Below are 20,499 nucleotides of genomic sequence, written 5' to 3'. Positions count from 1 at the left end.
GGTTTTTATTAATGAGATTTAATGTTTTACAGTGGGGGAAATTATTATTTGACCCCCTGCTGATCTCCCCTTACAAAGAAATGAACAGTCTAGAATTTTTATGGCAGGTTTATTTTAACAGGGAGAAAAATAATATAAAACATTATAAGGTTAAGTAAGATTATAAATTCATTTGTATTTGATTGAGTGGAATAAGTATTTGATATTGTAACAAATTAGCAAGAATTCTAACTCCCTCAGACCTAAATTAGTCCTGTCCCTTTAGGAAAGTACTCCTAATATTAACTCTGGTGTCTTTGATGCACATAATGTCACAGCACCAACCTTTCCAAACCTTTCCACCACCATGACATAATGGGAAAGACCAAAAAGCAGTCAAAGGACATCAGGGACAGGATTGTAGACCTGCATATGGCTGGAATGAGCAACAAGACTATCAGATTGTTGCCTTGGAGGTATGTTTTTGGTTATTGATATGCTGGAAGACCCATCCACGACCCATCTTCAGTGTTCTGGCTGAGGCCAGAAGGTTCTCATCCAAGATTCTACAGTACATTGCCCATTCACGTACATTACATTACACATTACACATTACATTTATATAGCGCTTTTCTGCAGCACTCAAAGCGCTTTACATATGAAACGGGGGATTCTCCTCAACCACCACCAATGTGCAGCATTATTATTTAAGTCTTCTTGTACCCTTAGCAGAGGAACGACCCCAAAGCAGAATGTTTCCTCCTCCATGTTTGACAGACTGCATTTCCCTGCCACCAAACATGGCGAGCTAACTGAGTTGAGCCAAAGAGCTCAATTTTGGTCTGATCTGACATCGCATTCTCCCAAGCCTTCTGTATATCATTCAGGTGTTCATTGGTAAACTTTAGACAGGCCTGTTCATGTACATTATTGAGCAGAGGGATCTTGCTTTGTTACCAATTTCTTTTCTTGGTGACTGTGGTCCCAGCTCCCTTGGGAACATTAACAAGCTCCTCTTGTGTTATTCTTGGCTGATCCCATACCTTTCTCAGAATCATCCTTACTCCATTAGGTGAGATTTTGCATGGAGCTCCACAGCGAGGGTGATTGACTTATTATTATTATTATTATTATTATTATTATTTATTTATTTATTTATTTTTTTAATTATCATGCCAACAGTGGTCTCTTTCTCACCTCTTTCTCTTTCCTGCACCAAGCCAATTTAAGTCTTGTGCAGGTCTACAAACTTGTCCCTGACGTCCTTTGACAGCTCTTTGGTCTTGCCCATGGTGGTCGAGAGGTTTGAATGGAAGAGGTTGATGACGGGTGTCTTTTATACACATAATGAGTTGGTATTAAGAGTTCTTTCTTATAGGTACAGGGTGTGTCAAAATTAAAATTCTTGCTGGATGGTAGGGATCAGATACAAAATAATTTATATCTAATATTAATATAATTTGTTTCTGGATTTATTTTTATTTCTGTTAAAATGAACCTACCATTAAAAAAAAATTCTACACTGTTTATTTCTTTGTAATGGGGTAAATTTACAAAATCAGCAGGGGATCAAATATTTATTTTCCCCCCTGTACATCAAGCTATTACATTAAGCAAAACAAAATTTTATACATTGCAGTTCGCTTATGCATGGTATAGAACACACTTTTCATCATTGTTTCTGCTGTAGCGTTTGGCTAGTTATGGCATCACGGTGTCAGAGTTGACTGGCGATCACCAGCTGTGTAAGGAGGAGATCAATGCTACACAGATCATCGTGTGTACACCTGAGAAGTGGGACATCATTACCCGCAAGGGAGGGGAGCGCACGTACACCCAGCTAGTCCGCCTCATAATCATTGTAAGTAGATCATGAAATGCTTATATTTACAGTGAAGATATACCTGCTAAATATTTTCTTGAATTATTTCCTTGTGTCCTTAGGATGAGATCCATTTGCTTCATGATGACCGCGGTCCAGTGCTGGAGTCTCTTATTGCTCGGACTATCCGAAATGTGGAACTGACTCAGGAGGACGTGCGCCTCATTGGTCTTAGTGCCACACTGCCAAATTATGAGGATGTGGCCACATGTCTTCGTGTAGACTCTTCCAAGGGTTTGTTCTACTTTGACAACAGGTGAGTGTGTTGTGTAAATTCTGAAATGTTGAATGAAATTACCTTATTTCACACCTTGAACATTTTTTTTTTTTTTTTTTTTTTTGTTAAAGTTAAACCAACCCAAAGTCCTGAAAGCTTTTTATGGCTAAGCCAAGACATTAACTCAAAACAGCCAATAACATCAGTAACGAATGGATGAAGATATGTTTTACTGTTTAAAGCAGAGATTAGAGCAAAAATATCGAACATTTACATTTATGGCTTTTTGGCAGATGCCCATATCCCGAGTGACTTACAATTGTCTTATTTAAAATGTTGAGCAGTTGAGGGTTAAGTGGCTTGCTCAAGGGCCCAGCTTTGGTGGCGCTGGAATTTCAACTCCTTCTGATCAGAAGTACAAAGTCTTAATCACTGAGCTACCACTTCCATATCACAAAGTACAACCCACTGCATTGCAAAAAGGTTCTGGAACCATATTTCTTCATTTTGTTGACAAAATAAACGTCATCTTTTTAGGAACGATCAACATATTTTCTGTGATGTTGTCCCAAATCATCTTAAGTGATTTTTTTTTCGCCAAAACATCATCACACTGCAGTAGCATGGAGATATGAGTATACTTTAACAACCTTTTTCTTTGTAATACTCTCAATTTTTCATACTATTTTGATCAAATATGGACTCTGAGGTAGTCAAAGGTAGCCCTGGACACTCTGTGTCTGAAGATGTGCTCCCAGTGTCATCGGATGGAGCATGAGAGGATTTTCCATGAGTAATGAGAGGAGACCATCCAAATCCATACATACTAAGCTTATGTGACCATACCAAAAACTGTTATAAAAAATTTGCAGAAATAGTGTACTGGGTGAAAGATCAATATTTGTTTAAATTTGTGTTTGAACAGTTTCCGGCCTGTGCCACTAGAACAGACATATGTGGGAATCACGGAGAAGAAGGCGATCAAGCGGTTTCAGATCATGAATGAAATTGTCTATGAGAAGATAATGGAACATGCAGGAAAAAATCAGGTAAATCTGATATTACAACTATACATGTTGATTTTCCTACATTAGGAAGAAAAATAAATGATGGGGGTTAAAGTAAATGCATCATCATCTGGGAAACTCTGGGAAGAGCAATTGTATGCCATTACTGTATACAGTTGCAAAAGTATAACAGTACCAAAGGATTGCAGTGACAGTAACATCCCAGTTAACCACATGTTCCCAAGTTCATGAAACTCCCAGGTGTGCAATTACCTAAGAAGGAAATGGTTCTAAAATAGGCCAACTAAATACATTTTAAACTTGGCTGAAAGATTACAAAATATTACTTATTTGGCATAATTTTTTGATTTAGCATTCATTTCATTTTATTAATAAAATATATGCAGTAGTGTTAAAACAGTGCAGAAGTTTACTGGGGGCTAAATGGTAATGTTATCAAACTGTCCGATTCTAGTTAGGTTAGTGTATTCTGGTCTAAGCGGAGTGTATTGATGTACAGTGCCTATGAAGTCATGTAATGGTAATTTACAAGTTTAACCAGTGCCGTCACAAAATTGCATTGTACCCATGTGAATTAATGTTTTAGTGATTTTAATACAAAATAATAGAATTACTTTCCCAACCCAGGTCTTAGTATTTGTCCATTCACGGAAGGAGACAGGGAAGACTGCAAGAGCAATCAGAGACATGTGTCTAGAGAAAGACACATTGGGGCTTTTTCTCCGAGAAGGTTCTGCCTCCACAGAGGTCCTAAGAACTGAGGCAGAGCAATGCAAGGTCAGCTTTCCAGTAAAAGAAGGATAAAATGAGATTTGTGGAATATAATATGAAATGCATTATTTTGAATAAGGCACCTTTGATGTGATCAATTATGTAGAATTTGGAGCTAAAGGACCTGTTGCCATATGGCTTTGCCATTCACCATGCTGGCATGACAAGAGTGGACAGAACATTGGTTGAGGATCTTTTTGCTGACAGACATATACAGGTATGCACATTAAATAGTTTTGCAGACTTTTATGGTTTTCAAATTGCTGAACGTGTCTCAGAACATGTTACAAAAATGGTTTACAAACCATTTAGTTATAGCTTATATTGTTTATTCTAAGACTTTTTAAATAATCTAAAAATAAGTGAGTATTGCCTGTACTTTTATGTCCTATTGAAAGAAACTATTGCTGTTTGGTGTTAAATGGTGTTTTTCAGCAATCGGAGTAACAGTATGTGCACTCTTTTAGAAGAATAACATGATTTGTAATGGCTACACTAATGGCTTGCAGTCAAATGACTGTATACATATTATCTTTAATTAGAAAATAAATAATTTTTAAATAATTATTAATTTGCTTTAAATACAATTTTGGATTAACCTCAGTTACCTACCATTTACTGGTCAGAAATTAGTCAGATTCAGCTTGGGGTTCAATGCTTATACAACACTGCTTTCTAATTTCAGGTACTGGTGTCAACTGCTACTCTGGCCTGGGGAGTTAATTTGCCAGCACACACTGTCATCATCAAAGGCACACAGGTGTACAGCCCTGAGAAAGGCAGGTGGACAGAGCTAGGAGCTCTGGACATTTTACAGGTAAGTTGTTTATAGATTTAATTTAATTGATTTTATAGATTTAATTGATCAGTGGGCTAGAGGGACTCATTTCCTGTTACTGGTTAAAATGTAAAAAAAAAAAAAAGTTACTATTTTTTACTTTTTTAGAGCTCAATAACAACTTTGCATCATCATTTGTCTCTGTTCAGTTGTTAATTTTGCTGCTTTTTGAATTACATTTTTGTACTTTTATTTTGCACTTGTCTTGGTAGGTTTGCATAACAGAAGGACAATAATTTCATTGTAAATAATGTTTAAAGTACACCATACACATGGCAACATGAAACCTCTGCTTAATGGATAAAAATATTCCCAAACATTTTGTCTGTTTAGTTTTAGTATATTTTATTTATTTGCATGTGCATAAGAGCTTTGCATAGTATTAAATCTTCGGGTGCTCTGGTAGAGGCTGAAGCAGTTATTTAGTACATAAACTGGAAACAGTTACTGTGACAGAAGTGTTTGTGTGCATGTTTAATTTCATGTGACTAATTTGGTATGCTCCACACACACACTGTAATGGTTGCTTTTGCCTTGTGTAATTTTTCAGATGCTGGGGCGTGCAGGCCGTCCACAATATGACTCTAAAGGAGAGGGCATTCTGATTACATCTCATGGAGAGCTGCAGTATTACCTGTCTCTGCTCAACCAACAGCTGCCTATAGAAAGTCAAATGTTGGGCAAACTCCCCGACATGCTCAATGCCGAGATTGTGCTAGGCAATGTTCAGAATTCTAAGGTATTCTAAGGAATAATTTTTCGTGACAGGTTTTGACAATTTCAGAGATGTTTTTAACTTTTACTTTAACTAATATTACAATGAATAACAGTCATTTATTGTTTTTTTTTTTATTATTAAGTTTAGTAATCTCAATCACACGGACTAGTTTGAGTCTTGGGTGATTCATAGAAAATAAAAATTATTGGAAGATTGCTGATTAGTGGAATTGCAATGAAATGGTTAATTTATTTGATTTACGCATTCCACTTGTTTCAGGATGCAGTGAATTGGATGGGTTATACTTATCTGTATGTGCGGATGCTGCGTAACCCAACACTTTATGGGGTTTCCCATGATGAGCGCAACACTGATCCCCTGCTTGAGAAGCGTAGGATGGACCTGGTGCACACTGCTGCCACTATACTTGAGAAGAGCAACCTTGTCAAATATGATAAGAGGGCTGGGAGCTTCCAGGTGAGTAGTGAGCCAAACTATTGATACAGTGGAACCCTGTTGTACGAGCATAATTCGTTCTTGAAAATTGCTCGTGTGTTCGAACTGATTTTCCCCATAGAAATGAATGTAAAAGTGATTTAATCCGTTCCGAGATCTCATCTGATCGCTTATTTCTGCACTTCAAAAGTATTTGTAGCCTATTTTTAAAAACAAATACACAGCAAATGACCGTAATATAAACATAATTTAACACTTACTCATGTGGTAGTGGTTGATTGCGAGTGTGAGACGCACAAAACGCTCATAACCTCCTCGGTTTCCATGTAATTCTATTTACTTTCGTTTTCACAGCACCATCACTGATTTTCTTGGGAGACATTTTTCAAGATTTCTAGTGAAATAAAAATATAAAACTAAAAAAAGTTACTGTGGGAGAGCGTATGAATACGGGAATAAGGAACGCCACAAGTCAGGTGCAAAGGCTTCACATCCACTTTTATTAGTTTTTTTTGTGTCGGTCTGTTTAGTGCCCCCCACACACACACACACACACACACACACACACACGGTCTCCTCCTTAAATGCACCCTCCGATCACTTGAAAAGAGAGAACAATCATTAGGTCACATTAACTTCAGGTGAGGCAATCCCCTGCCTATCTGCTCCTGGACCCGCCCTCCATTCACAACCCGCCGCTCGGACACACCCCCGCTGCCACAGTTACGTTTTTGCTGCACTGAACAACGAGAGCGACCGAGTGATACGTCATCAACTAAGCGACTGATGCGACCCTCCGCCGAAAACGGGGAACCGGCAGCGTGAGTTTCCTCGTGAAACAGGGTAAAATTTTGCAAACGAGGTTGCTCGTATCTCCGTTTGCTCGTACTATAGGTTGCTCGTACAACGGGGTTCCACTGTACTACATGCTTCATTGTGGATACAAACACAACTTTGTTTGTTGTTTATGTAACATTATAAACAATTGTTTTAAGCTTTTAAAATATCATGATATATCCAGTTAGATATATTTAGTTATTTATTTATAACAGCATTTGAGCAACCCTGTTCACCAGAACATTCTATAACAATGATCTTTCCAGATATGCTTCTTTAGCTAAGCATCTACATCACAAAATGCTTAACTAAACAAATGTTTTCAACATGGACTTAAACACTGAGGCTGTCTCTAAGTCCCAAACATTAATTTGAAGGCTGTTCCATAAAAGTGGGCTTAGTAAGAAAAAGCTCTGGCCCTTGCTGTAGTCTTTACTCTTTGAGGTTGGTTATACTGGGGCTTGAACCACCAACCTTTTGGTCAGTAACATTTAACAGTACATTAAAATCCTAATCAGTAATAGTTTATTTTATAGTCAGTGCTTTAGATATAAGGTATTTAATAATTAACAGTCCTAAATTTAGATCAATGGTGCTCGCTCTACATTAATTATTATCTAATTTAATTTTAATTAAGTTAATAAAACACACTTTCTGAACATTGTTTTAGGTATGGGTTGGGGCAGAAAATTCTAATTATTGTGGACAATGAATAACGAGTCAGTGCAGTTAGCAGACAGTTGGTTAAGCATTAGCTCTGGAATGTCATGGTTCCTAGGTCTGTTTTAAGATTCTGCTCATATTAAGAAATGAGAACTCCACCTTTACGAGTGCCCTAACAGACCAGCCTTGCCCTCAAAATTACTCAAATTATCTAGAAAGCCCACATTGTTTTTTGAGTGCCACCTGGAAATCCAACAGTTCACTGCATTAATGCATCGGAAGTTGCCTATCCTAATGTACACACAGTAAGACCATGGTGTCAATATTTATTTATTTATTTTTTTGCCACTTGTCAATTTGACAGGAGTTCAGAGATAAATGTAGGCATCATTATTAAGTATGAGGAAATTAGTGGTGTAGACTGTGCCACAACATCCCATTTTTTCAAAGCATTTTGAGTAGCTTTTGAGTTTCTGTTTCAGATATATTTTAAGTTTACAAAATTGTAAAAAAATATTTTTATTAAAGAAAGAAATGTTTTATTAGTTAAAATTTTAACATGTTTATAGTTGCATTTAATAGTACAGAATGTCTGGAATACTGGAGTCTTAATTGCAGAGGGGTTTGTGCATTCCAGTTTTCAAAGAAAATGCATAGACGAAAAATAAATATACAAACACAGGATTGTCTGATTATCAAGTTCTGACAACTACTTGATCTAAGTTCTTGTTCATTTTGTTAAATCATGTAACCAATCTTTTTTCTAGGTAACAGACCTGGGGCGCATTGCCAGTCACTTTTACATCACACATGATTCCATAATGACTTACAATCAGCTGCTAAAGCCTACACTTAGTGAAATCGAGCTCTTCAGGGTGTTCTCCCTTTCTTCTGAATTCAGAAACATCACTGTGAGAGAGGTAAATTTCATCACTATACTTCTCTTAGCTAGTGAATGTTGTCATTTATTGATTATTATTTTTGTTTATTATAAACAAGGGACATGTACATATTTTTTTTTATCTATTTATTTTGTTGTACCTTTAAGCAAATTTGTTTTTAATAGTCAGGATTGTGAGTTATACACAAGTTCTGATGTGTCTATTCATGCTAAACTATAAATAAATCTGAACATAAAAATGTTAACACCCCTGAAAAAAAAACTTTAATGTAATCATACTTAACTTGAATAAACGAATCCAGGGGTCAGTAAAAACACTGGTCATGAATAAGCAGTGTAATGCAAGTCTTAAAACCTAGAGGTAACACTTTAGATGTTTATTTATCTATTTTGAAACGTTAAACATGATCATGTCACAGTGTAAAATAACTTATTTTTTTCCTCAGATTTTCTTTGCAGAATTTGCATTGTTGAATGAAAATGTATAAAATGTTAATCTTAATAAAAGCTCACTTTTCACAAAAAAAGGGCAATTTTAAAAGGCTGTAAAGTAACAATAAGTACATGTGCTCAAAGTCTGCTGCTGTAGTTCGTTAATATTTTAGCACTGTTTAAACATGATGGTCTGAACAGAAATTATTCCTTGATTCTATATAGAAAATAACCTATTGTTGTTGACTGACTGACAGGAGGAAAAACTTGAGCTCCAAAAGCTTCTGGAAAGAGTGCCAATTCCAGTAAAAGAGAGTATTGAGGAGCCCAGTGCTAAGGTGGGTTTGGTGTGAGGGTGGTGGATTATGTGGTGAGTCATACCTATTTTAGATATGTCACATTCTCTTTTAAAATTCTGTGTTGTTTCTTTGCTAGATAAATGTGTTGCTCCAGGCTTACATCTCACAGCTCAAACTGGAGGGCTTTGCTCTAATGGCCGACATGGTCTACGTCACCCAGGCAAGTTTAAAAATTTTTTTATTAACATTGCAAACCACCCCATAGGATTTTAATGCTCTTGCTTTTCTGACATTACTGCATTCCATTATTTTATTTGGCTCTATTGGGGTCTAGAGTGCAGGTCGGCTGATGCGGGCAATATTTGAGATTGTTTTGAGCAGAGGTTGGGCACAGCTCACTGACAAGACCATGAACCTCTGCAAGATGATCGACAAAAGGATGTAAGTCATTTATAATTATTGGTTCTTGTATTTTTATTTGGAAATGTATTATGAATAAATTTTTTGTATGGGTTGGGTTTATTGCATTGTTTGAATATTTTCATTCAATTTCATTGCAAGCATGTCTTAACCTGCACATCTTTTGCTCAGGTGGCAGTCTATGTCTCCGTTGCGACAGTTCCGCAAACTTCCTGAAGAAGTTATCAAGAAAATTGAGAAAAAAAGCTTTCCATTTGAACGCTTGTATGATCTCAACCACAATGAAGTTGGTTAGTGCTACATACATGGAGCTTAAAGGCAGATCAAGAATGATTTTTTGCTTTTACCCTTGACTTGTTTGCATTTAACATTTCTCTGCCCTTTATAGGTGAATTGATTCGTATGCCCAAGATAGGAAAAACAATACACAAGTATGTGCATCAGTTTCCAAAACTGGACCTGGCAGTGCATTTGCAACCCATCACCCGCTCGACACTAAAGGTGGAGCTGACAATCACACCAGACTTCCAATGGGATGAAAAGGTCAGTTGGTCAGCAAAGGTTATGATTACACTCTTTTCACACTGCAGCTTCTAATATTATATTAAGGTCTTAATTATAATAAAAATTTCACTGCCTAGTTAACTTCTATCTAACACTTCCCAGATACATGGGTCATCAGAGGCATTTTGGATCTTGGTGGAAGATGTTGACAGTGAAGTGATCCTACACCATGAATATTTCCTGCTCAAGGCCAAGTATGCACAGGATGAGCACCTGGTCACATTTTTTGTGCCAGTCTTTGAGCCACTGCCTCCACAGTACTTCATCAGAGTTGCTTCAGACCGTTGGCTTTGTAAGTGAAAAAAGTCTTTATTTTTGATTGAACGAGTGAATAGGAAGACATCTTGAATGTTTACATTTTTGTTTCTGTAGCATGCGAGACCCAGCTGCCAGTTTCTTTCCGCCATCTAATCTTGCCAGAGAAATATCCACCTCCAACAGAGCTACTGGATCTACAGCCTCTTCCTGTGACTGCCCTTAGAAATGCTGCCTTTGAGTGCCTCTACCAAAACATGTTCCCTTTCTTCAACCCTATTCAGACCCAAGGTATCCAATCACTGTTGAAAGTGTGCTTTATGGTTTTACCATATACATTGACATTGAGTTACCCTGTACCATATACATTGACATTGAGTTACCCTTTGTGCATAATATATGTACACTCCTGGTCATAAAGAGTGTTCACCATTAAGAAAGTGTTCTGTTTTTTTCTGCTAAATCCCTACTCGATCTAGAATTAAAACAACTGAAGGAATATTCATCTTCAGGAATTATTTTTGTTTTCTCTAATAAAAAGACCAGCTTAAAATGAAATGCACACATTCACTAGTGCAGGGGTCACCAACTTTTTGAAACTGAGCTACTTCTTAGGTACTGATCAATGTGAAGGGCTACCAGTTCGATACACACTTCTGAAATAACACATTTTCTCAATTTACCTTTAATTATGTTATTATTAATAATTAATGATATTCATCTATATGAAGACACTGATCATGTTAATGCTTTCTTACAATAATTATCAACAATGATTTAACAAGGTAGGAAACATAAATATCAATATGCAAAACTTTATTTATATAACTTTATATAAACTTGTATAACTATATATAACTTTATACCAATGCAAGTGTGATTTTAAAAAAAAGAATAGCAACAAAAAAAATTAGATGCAGCTTGCTGGTAAGTGGCTATTTTTGCAAGGGATGTTGGTGACCCCTGCACTAGGGAATGTAGAATATAGATAAAAAATTAGTGGAAGTGGTTTCACTAGAAATTAATGTAGAAAAGAATTACATGACTGGTCTGAGCTGTAGTACCTCAAAATAAGCATTTACCCAACAGTGGAAAGCAGAAAAGCATCTGACCATGCCTAAAACATTAAGCCAGGGACCATGTCACAGTTAACCTCCTATGACCACCTTCGTGGACATTGTGCACAATGGTGTCTTTATTGTTTTCTGTAGATACAGACTGAGTGTCCACATAAGTGACAATTTTTTTCCAAGAAGAGCTTCATGTTCAAAGAAAATATATGGTTATTATAATTATTGGTTCTTCCTAACCCCAAATAACTGGAAGAAATCTACAATGCAAGCCAAACCAAAGCTCAGGTCTTAGGAGGTTAAAGTTACAAAAATCATAGTTTCCCTATTTTTGTGGTTGATGTGAACTACAGCTCTGTATTTCAATGAATTCATACATGATTGGTTGAATAACTGAATAAATGTACAAATATGCCTATTAAGGTGGATGGTGAGTGTACATGTGGCTCTCTGCTTTTTCTTTTCAGTGTTTAATGCTGTGTACAACAGTGATGATAACGTGTTTGTTGGAGCCCCTACTGGGAGTGGAAAGACCATCTGTGCAGAGTTTGCAATTCTCAGGATGCTGCTGCACAACTCAGAGGGCCGTTGTGTCTACATTACTCCCATGGAGTCTCTGGCTGAACAGGTACACAAACTTTATAAATGCACAGTTGTTCCAGGTGTTAATGTATCCTGGTTACAGTCAAGAAGTTATAGTATTGGAACAGTCAAGCAATGTTATGTCTGGGGTCGACTAATCAATCATCCTAGTTTTGAAGCAAGCGAGTATTTTTTAGGTATTAGCTTCCAAATTTAGCCAGTTTAAGAAAGGTGATCAAGCATCCACATTTTGTTTATTTCAACAATAGGATACTGTTTTCAAATTTAAGAATACGTCATTGGGAAGTTTGCAATTTTTAAAACTATTATTACCATGAAACATTTTAGTATTATCCGGACCCCTGTATTTATCATAATAGTTTTGCAGAAATTATTCCAGATTCCTGTTAGTTGGCTCATTTGGCAAAACATGGCAAAAGAGAAAAAGACTGCTCATTTGACATATTTTTGAGTGGTAGCTCTAGCTAGCTTACTATGTTGTATTTCTGAAGCTTTTATGTAAAATGCTCAATGGTTGGCAGCTTTGCTAATGTAACCTGCAATAGGCACTGCTAGATATTATGCCAATATGACATTGTTTATGGATAGCAACCAAGTTGCTATCTATAATCAGATGCTGTGATTTAAATATCCTGCTTGTGTATTGTCATTAAAATGTATACACTACAAAAACATTGATTAATAAAGTATGTTACATTTTCCCTAGAATAGGAAGAAACAAAGTAACATTTTCTACTGCTGGCATGTGTAGGTATTTGTGGATTGGCACCAGAAGTTTCAAGGTCTTCTAAATAAGAAGGTAGTCATACTCACTGGAGAGACCAGCACTGACCTCAAGCTACTGGGAAAAGGTGACATCATCATCAGCACCCCGGAGAAGTGGGATATTTTGTCCCGCCGGTGGAAACAGAGGAAGAATGTCCAGAATGTCAGTCTCTTCATTGTGGATGAGACTCATCTCATTGGTGGAGAGAATGGGGTAAAGATCATTACATGAACAGGCCTGTTGTGTTTCTTAGGTTTGATGTGTCTGCATCATTCTTATTGATAAATGACAAATATAGATGCTATAAAAGTGATGCTTTATTTTGGTGTGAAACCTAACTGTAATATTTTTTTTCTGCTGTTTGGTTTTAGCCTGTCCTTGAAGTAATCTGCTCAAGAATGAGGTACATCTCCTCTCAGATCGATCGTCCTATCCGCATTGTGGCACTAAGCTCATCTCTGTCCAATGCTAAGGATGTGGCCCACTGGTTGGGTTGTAGCACTACAGCAACGTTCAACTTCCATCCAAATGTCAGGCCTGTGCCGCTGGAGCTTCACATTCAGGTACAGGACTCAGGACACTGATTTTGATTTGACTAATGTGCCAGTTAAATGTGCAATCCTGTGGATTTCCTCAGCTCAGAGCCTATACCCAGATATTGATGCACATTAGCTTAAACCAATGTGCATCAGAGTAAATCAGAGTGTAAAAATTGAGCTTGAATGAATGTTGTCTTTATGCACTTTTCTTTATTTCAAGGCCTGGACTGTTAATGGTTGAAAGATTGCTTTTTTTTTATTATTATTAAAGGAAATTATTATTATTATTGGTTGTTTTGTTGTTGCCTTGTTAAAAATGGTTTGCAATATAAATGAATTAGAAAGGCTATAAATAGAGAGAGAGACATAATAAGAAACAAATACCAATGATGTGTGTTTTATTTCAAATTTAATTTCTCATGTGTTTATAATATTAAACTTTGGTTGTTCCAGATTCAATGTTTATGCAAAACTAAGTTTGTTTCCATATGAAAAGGTTCAACATTCCATATCTGGAGAGACGGAAAACATGCACAATTGCAGTCAATTTTTCAATTAATATTGAGTTTGGCCTGCGACTTCATCCCAGATTTTAATTTTGGCCCACTGTGAATTTGAGTTTGACACCCCTGTTATAGACAATACAAGTATTAAATATGAATACAGAGTATGTTACAGATCAGTAATGTACATGAAGTCTGAGAGTGCATGGTAGTGCACAAAACAGTATTGTGCGTCATGTCAAATAGTTTGCTTTACAATGTTTGTACAATTTACAGCAGCAATAGTGTGTGTAACTTATGCAGATGAGGTGATGACTGACTGTTCTGATAATGCAGTACTTGAAAATAAATTGTAAAATGATGCAGGACATATAATTAAAGTCGTTGTTAATGAGAATGATTGTCTGGGGAGAGAAACTGTTCATGCATCTGCCAGTTTTGGCAAACAGTGTTCTATAGCACCTGCCAGAAGGGAGGAGTTAAGAGGTTGTGTTCAGAGTGTGAAGGTTAGATTTTTCATGCCCATTTTCTTTTTTTCTTTTTTTTGGTTCTTATGTGGTACAAGTCCTGTAGAGTGGGCAAGGGATCACCAATTATTTTTTTCAGCTGTTTGCTGCAGTCTGTTCCTGTCTTGTTTTGTTGCTGCTCCAAGCCAGATGGTGATGGATGTGCACAGGACATTCAGTGACTTCATCAGCGGCTCCTGTAGCATATTATACTTCCTTAATTGGCATAGAACGTACATCCTCTGCTGGGCCTTTTTGAGAATAGAGTTTATGTTGGACTCCCATTTCAGGTCTTGGAAAATGGTAGTTCCCAGAAACTTAAAGGTCTCCACAGATATTGTGAGGGGGAGTAGTGTTAAGGGGTGTTTCCTAAAGTCTCCACAGTTTTGAGTGTGTTTAGCTCTAGGTTGTGCTGACTGCACCATAGCACCAGCCACTTCTCCTCCTGCTAATATGTAGACTTGTTGCCCCAAACTGAGCCCCATAACATTAGACCAATGAAATTGCCGAACGGGTTCAGGTTAACCAATGAAACTCTTTATATTAAATCAGATGCGCTCCCATTAAATCTGGCCGCACCGCATCATAAATATGGATGAGGTTCCTCTGACGTTTGACCTGCTGCTCACTCGGACTGTCAACAGGAAATGCGAATCATTCGTGACGAATGAAAACAACCGGGCATGAAAAAACACACTTCACCTATGTTCTGAGCTGCACGGCATTCGGGAGAAAAGCTTCACGGATGGTGATTTTTAAACGCACGACGATGCCAAAAGAAAAACTCCCGAGAGAAATAGTTGTGAACGGAAGGAGGAAGACAGTGAACAATGACTTTCTTGGTAGGCTACTGTTTAAATACAAGCCATGTAACAAACACTGTCTTTCATTAAAGCCTGTGTAAAGTTCATTAGTTTCAATGTAGACACCTGCAGCTTATTTATGTTCAAAATAAAAATCTTTGTAAAATTCAGTGGGTGCGGCTTATATTTGGGTGCGCTTAATAGTCTGGAAATTACGGTAGTCCAATAAGCGTAGTATCATCTGCAAATTTCAACAGTTTAACAGTTGGGTCCCTGGATGTGCAGTTGTTCAGTATAGAGGGAGAATAGCAGTGGGGAGAGGACACATCCCTGAGAAGTGCTGAGTACTGACTGTCTAAATACTGGAGGTAACCACTCCCAGTGTCACCTGTTGTTTCCTGCCTGTCAGGAAGCTGTTGATCCACTGACAGATGGTGTGGTGAGCTTTAGGAGTTTGGAGGGGAGAATTTCTGGAATTATTGTATTAAAAGCTGAACTGAAGTCAACAAACAGAATCGGGGCATATGTCCCTGAGCAGTCAAGGTGTTGCAGATTGTAGTGCAGAACCATGCTGACTGCATCATCAACTGACCTGTTAGCTCTTTAGACATCCTCCTTGTTAGTTGAGGTTGTTTAAGTTTGGCTGTAAACCATGGTTTATTGTTACTGAATGTGCAGAAGGTTTTGGTTGGCACGCACACATCTTCACAAAAACTAATGCAAGATGTCAGTGTCAGTCAGTTCATCCAGACTGTCAGTTCCAACTTTAGAGACACTCCAATCAATGCAGTCAAAGCAGTCTTGTAGTTCCTGCTTTGCCTCACTGGTCCATCTCTTCACTGTTTTGACTACAGGCGTAGCCTTGCATTTTTCATACCGAATAAATGACTTTCAGGCAAAAAAAATGTTTATTTGCTTATTTTTCTATTATTTAATAGAAATAAGTAGCTTATGTATTATCGTCATAAACAAAAATAGTTTTAAGGTGTCTATCATATTAGGTGTAATATTTCTCTACATTTCAGGTATTAACATAGCTGTTGTTATAATATATTATAATGTTGTAATATATATTAAGTGGTTTTATATTATGTTCTATTCCACTCTTGTAAATCACCATTGTTTGTCTTACTTACTAGACTTTTCTTTCTCTCCCCAGGGTTTCAATATTAGTCACACACAAACTCGACTACTGTCAATGGCTAAACCTGTGTACCACACCATCATGAAGCATTCTCCATCCAAACCGTCTCTGGTGTTTGTGCCTTCTCGGAAGCAGACTCGCCTGACTGCCATTGACATATTAACCTTCTGTGCTGCTGATGTAGTTCCACAAAGGTGTTGTGGCTAAGCCATCTCTTTGCTCATATGTTCGGTGCTTTGGATTTTTTGGTTTATTAATAGACATAGAACATCTCCACTCCTCAGCTCTGATAAATGTTACTGATCTGTAGGTTCCTACACTGCTCTGAGAAAGACTTGGCTCCATTCCTGGAAAAGCTGTCTGATGGTGCACTAAAAGAGACCCTCTCTAATGGTGTGGGTTATCTCCATGAAGGGCTCTCAGTGACTGAACGCAGGACCGTTGAACAGCTTTTCAACTCTGGTATGAAGGCACTACACCTCAACACTATTGACTTTTAATAACATATAAGAAAGACTTGATCTTATTTCGCTTTTTTTTTTTTTTTTTTTGATCGCAAAACTCATTTTTATTAATGGATAAAGAGACATTAGTCTGTCAGTAATTAAAGACATTGCTGACTTTGGAGCACATTTAATCAATAAAGTGATCGAGTGTTTGAACAATGCATATTACATTGGTCATGTTTTATTTTCAAAAACCTATTGATTGTTGTTTTATTTAGTTTTTTCCCCCCTTCCTTCATGTTTTCTTCTGTATTAGGTGCCATTCAAGTTGTGGTTGCCTCTCGTAGTCTTTGCTGGGGAACAAACATCTCTGCTCACTTGGTCATCGTCATGGACACACAGTATTACAACGGGAAAATTCATGCGTATGTATTTACTGAATTACATTTTTTTTTTTTAAGTACTGTTTAAATCATGTATCACAATGTTTAATATTATATTTAGTAATATTTATTTCATTGTGAATCTTAATTTTTGCATCTAATTTATTTAAGACTTTATTAAATGTATTTTGTTTTCATAGTTATGTGGATTACCCAATCTATGATGTGCTGCAAATGGTGGGTAAGGCTAATCGTCCTCTACAGGATGATGAGGGCTGCTGTGTCATTATGTGCCAGGGCTCTAAAAAGGTATAGCAGAAGTTTCAAATTATAAAACTTTTTCCTCCTTTGTTTCTACATAATATTCACAAACTTTCTTTTTGTGTCTAAGGACTTCTTTAAGAAGTTCCTTTATGAGCCTTTGCCAGTTGAATCTCATTTGGACCATCGTCTTCATGACCACTTCAATGCTGAGATAGTCACAAAGACAGTGGAGAACAAGCAGGATGCGGTGGACTATCTAACTTGGACTTTCCTTTACCGCAGAATGACCCAAAACCCCAACTACTATAATCTTCAGGGTAAGATTGTGTTGTGTTTTCCCAAGAATTTTTAATGGACTTGTCATGTCAAAAATCACATCCTTTATTGATTTTTTGCTACCCTACGCATGGCAGGTATGTCTCATCGGCATCTGTCGGACCACCTGTCGGAATTGGTAGAGAACACACTGCAGGATCTTGAGCAGTCCAAGTGCATCAGCATAGAGGATGAGATGGATGTCGCCCCTCTCAATCTGGGCATGATTGCAGCTTACTACTACATTAACTATACCACCATTGGTGAGATAACTATTTAGAAGACAGTACCCTTGCTTGTAAATTTCTTATGTGTAGAAACCTTATGGGCGTTTCCCCTGTCTTTTTGCATTTGCTAAATGGGTCACTGAAACACACCAAAACAGTTTTTTTTTGTTTTTTGTGTTTTTTGTTTTTTTTTTTAAAGCACTGTCACAATATAAAACTGCAGGGCTTTTTAATTATTATTTTTTTTTTTTTTCTACAAAATATTCAGAAATTCTCATTCAGTATGGGTGTGCTGTTTAACAGTTTATTAAAAACATACAAAACAAAAAAAAACTGATCAATGTAAGCATTTTTAGATATATTTTTTATTTTCAAAATATTCAGAAATTCTCATTGTCTCTACAGAGCTATTCAGCATGTCTCTAAATGCTAAGACAAAAATCCGTGGTCTGATTGAGATTATCTCCAATGCTGCTGAGTACAAGAACATACCAATCCGACACCATGAAGACACCCTGCTACATCAGGTCAGTTAAATGCACACCCTCAAACATTTTATAAGAACTGATTGACTTCAGTGTTTAATATTTTGTATTTTATTTCGTATAGCTAGCCCAGAAGGTGCCTCACAAACTGAACAACCCGAAGTTTAATGATCCCCATGTGAAGACCAACTTGCTCTTACAGGCCCATTTGTCTCGTATGCAACTAAGTGCTGAACTTCAGTCTGACACTGAAGAGATTCTTAGCAAGGTAAGCAAAATAATATCCAATTCTTAAGACAGCCTTTTCAGAACTGTTAAAATGAGTTGAGGCTATTGTAAAACTTGGAATTAAATGGTTGAATAAATTAAATGGCCAGATAAGGATAAATGATTAATCAATTTTTTGGGTTACTTGCAGAATGTATGTACTATACACAAATTTATCTATCACTTGCACACACGCACAGGTAGTCTAGGAGTTATCATGCTTCCACTTGTGATTTGATCTTACAATGACTATTGCGATACGACAAAGTTTTTAAAATATTTAACATTTTATGCAACAGGCAAGCATAGCCGCCTGCTATAAGTATTGTGTTAATTATGATTTTGCATGTTTACTGTATAGGCAGTGCGTCTCATTCAGGCATGTGTGGATGTGCTATCCAGCAATGGCTGGTTGAGTCCAGCACTGGCTGCAATGGAGCTAGCTCAGATGGTGACACAGGCCATGTGGTCTAAGGACTCTTATCTGAAGCAGCTGCCACACTTTACAGCAGAGCACATCAAACGCAGTACAGAAAAGGTGAGATTTAGGTGGGAGATTTATATTTCATTCGGAACATTTTGGGAAATCTGGTTTCATTGGCAATTTTTGTGTATATATAGGGTGTAGAAAGCATCTTTGACATCATGGAGATGGAGGATGAGGATCGCATTAGTCTTCTACAGTTGTCAGATATTCAAATGGCTGATGTGGCACGTTTTTGTAATCGTTACCCGAACATTGAGCTCTCCTATGAAGTGGTCGACAAAGAGAACATCAAGAGGTAAGTGCGATCTAAATATTATTATTCTTCCTTCGATGGGTTTTGCATTGATCCACAAAACTTTGAGCTTCAGGTAATGCTAATGCATCAGGTTGTTGTATGGTTGTTCAGTTCCATTTACAGTGTAGTACAGAATTGTTGATGTCCTTTTGAAGAGCATACACTATGTTGCCCAAATTTTCTTAAAATCTGACCATCACACACACATTTGGGTCTTTACAGAGCTTTGACTTTAACTACACTGAACGCTAGTGCTATTTTTAAATAGCCCGCTACAGTCATGAGAAAAACTAAGTACATTGGGCTGTACAATACAGGGTTATTCAAAAAGATTTAACCGATATCATGACTCATTGCTTCAGTTCTCAAGCATCGTCATGGAATGAGTCAGTGACCAAATTAACCAGGTATCGAGGAGAGACCCAGACCGATGGTGGTACGCATGCATAACTTCGGAATTAAGCAAAGATTCTGGATGCAAGTAGAAAGTTGTCTATGGATGGAAGTCTGCATTTTGAGAACTGCGTTTTGAATCTTTATCTCAAGATTTCTCTGTGTTGTGCTTCGTATGCGCTGGAATTTTGATTTAGTTAAACATGGTGGTAAACCCACCATGGCTCTCGACACACCTGCTGTATTTCTGAACGGAAGAGATGTTTGGTTCCTGAGTTCCACTGTTTGTTCTACTACCAAGAAATGTTTTGTATTTAATTTTTTTTTTGTGTGTGTTTGTGTTTCTTTTACTGTATGTGTTTTTCCCGATTTCACAAGCTCTAAAGTCAAAAAACTGAGACCCGTAACATTAGACCAATGAAATTGCGAACGAATGAACCAATGAAACTCTTTATATTAAATCAGATGCGCTCCCACTGAATCAGACCTCACCACATCATAAATATGGATGAGGTTCCTCTGACATTTGACCTGATGCCCACTCACTAACTCCAGTTGCAACAGAAATCATATAAGCACAGACAGGTTTCCAAAACTCATGCTTTTTTATTTTTCTTGGCAACAGCGTTACGGGTTAGTCAAAGAAACTTAGAAATGAGCATCAGAAAATAATAAGGTCATATTCCTCGGTCTTGCACACATGCAGTAATACCGGGAAAATGCTCTGCTCTTAAAGGAGCCAC

General features: G+C 37.2%; 1 protein-coding gene across 1 annotated transcript in view; it reads left to right on the top strand.

Annotated features, from left to right (window-relative positions):
* The window catches only part of snrnp200 (small nuclear ribonucleoprotein 200 (U5)), a 41,089-nt gene that overhangs the window by 12,797 nt on the left and 7,793 nt on the right, over positions 1 to 20,499 (top strand). Inside the window, exons 14-42 of the mRNA XM_046870992.1 lie at positions 1,670 to 1,840; positions 1,924 to 2,117; positions 3,004 to 3,127; positions 3,734 to 3,883; positions 3,984 to 4,094; positions 4,563 to 4,694; positions 5,266 to 5,454; positions 5,713 to 5,910; positions 8,157 to 8,309; positions 8,980 to 9,060; positions 9,158 to 9,241; positions 9,356 to 9,462; positions 9,613 to 9,731; positions 9,830 to 9,984; positions 10,108 to 10,297; positions 10,378 to 10,551; positions 11,798 to 11,958; positions 12,685 to 12,912; positions 13,071 to 13,262; positions 16,210 to 16,388; positions 16,505 to 16,656; positions 16,957 to 17,065; positions 17,224 to 17,332; positions 17,415 to 17,604; positions 17,701 to 17,865; positions 18,235 to 18,356; positions 18,439 to 18,582; positions 18,943 to 19,119; positions 19,203 to 19,363. Of these exons, the coding sequence (XP_046726948.1) occupies positions 1,670 to 1,840; positions 1,924 to 2,117; positions 3,004 to 3,127; positions 3,734 to 3,883; positions 3,984 to 4,094; positions 4,563 to 4,694; positions 5,266 to 5,454; positions 5,713 to 5,910; positions 8,157 to 8,309; positions 8,980 to 9,060; positions 9,158 to 9,241; positions 9,356 to 9,462; positions 9,613 to 9,731; positions 9,830 to 9,984; positions 10,108 to 10,297; positions 10,378 to 10,551; positions 11,798 to 11,958; positions 12,685 to 12,912; positions 13,071 to 13,262; positions 16,210 to 16,388; positions 16,505 to 16,656; positions 16,957 to 17,065; positions 17,224 to 17,332; positions 17,415 to 17,604; positions 17,701 to 17,865; positions 18,235 to 18,356; positions 18,439 to 18,582; positions 18,943 to 19,119; positions 19,203 to 19,363 (4,421 nt within the window). The remainder of the gene's footprint in view (positions 1 to 1,669; positions 1,841 to 1,923; positions 2,118 to 3,003; positions 3,128 to 3,733; positions 3,884 to 3,983; positions 4,095 to 4,562; positions 4,695 to 5,265; positions 5,455 to 5,712; positions 5,911 to 8,156; positions 8,310 to 8,979; positions 9,061 to 9,157; positions 9,242 to 9,355; positions 9,463 to 9,612; positions 9,732 to 9,829; positions 9,985 to 10,107; positions 10,298 to 10,377; positions 10,552 to 11,797; positions 11,959 to 12,684; positions 12,913 to 13,070; positions 13,263 to 16,209; positions 16,389 to 16,504; positions 16,657 to 16,956; positions 17,066 to 17,223; positions 17,333 to 17,414; positions 17,605 to 17,700; positions 17,866 to 18,234; positions 18,357 to 18,438; positions 18,583 to 18,942; positions 19,120 to 19,202; positions 19,364 to 20,499) is intronic.

This window comes from Silurus meridionalis, chromosome 17 (assembly GCF_014805685.1).
Source record: "Silurus meridionalis isolate SWU-2019-XX chromosome 17, ASM1480568v1, whole genome shotgun sequence".
In the NCBI taxonomy this organism is placed as follows: domain Eukaryota; kingdom Metazoa; phylum Chordata; class Actinopteri; order Siluriformes; family Siluridae; genus Silurus; species Silurus meridionalis.
This window is presented reverse-complemented; position numbering and strand designations above follow the sequence as displayed.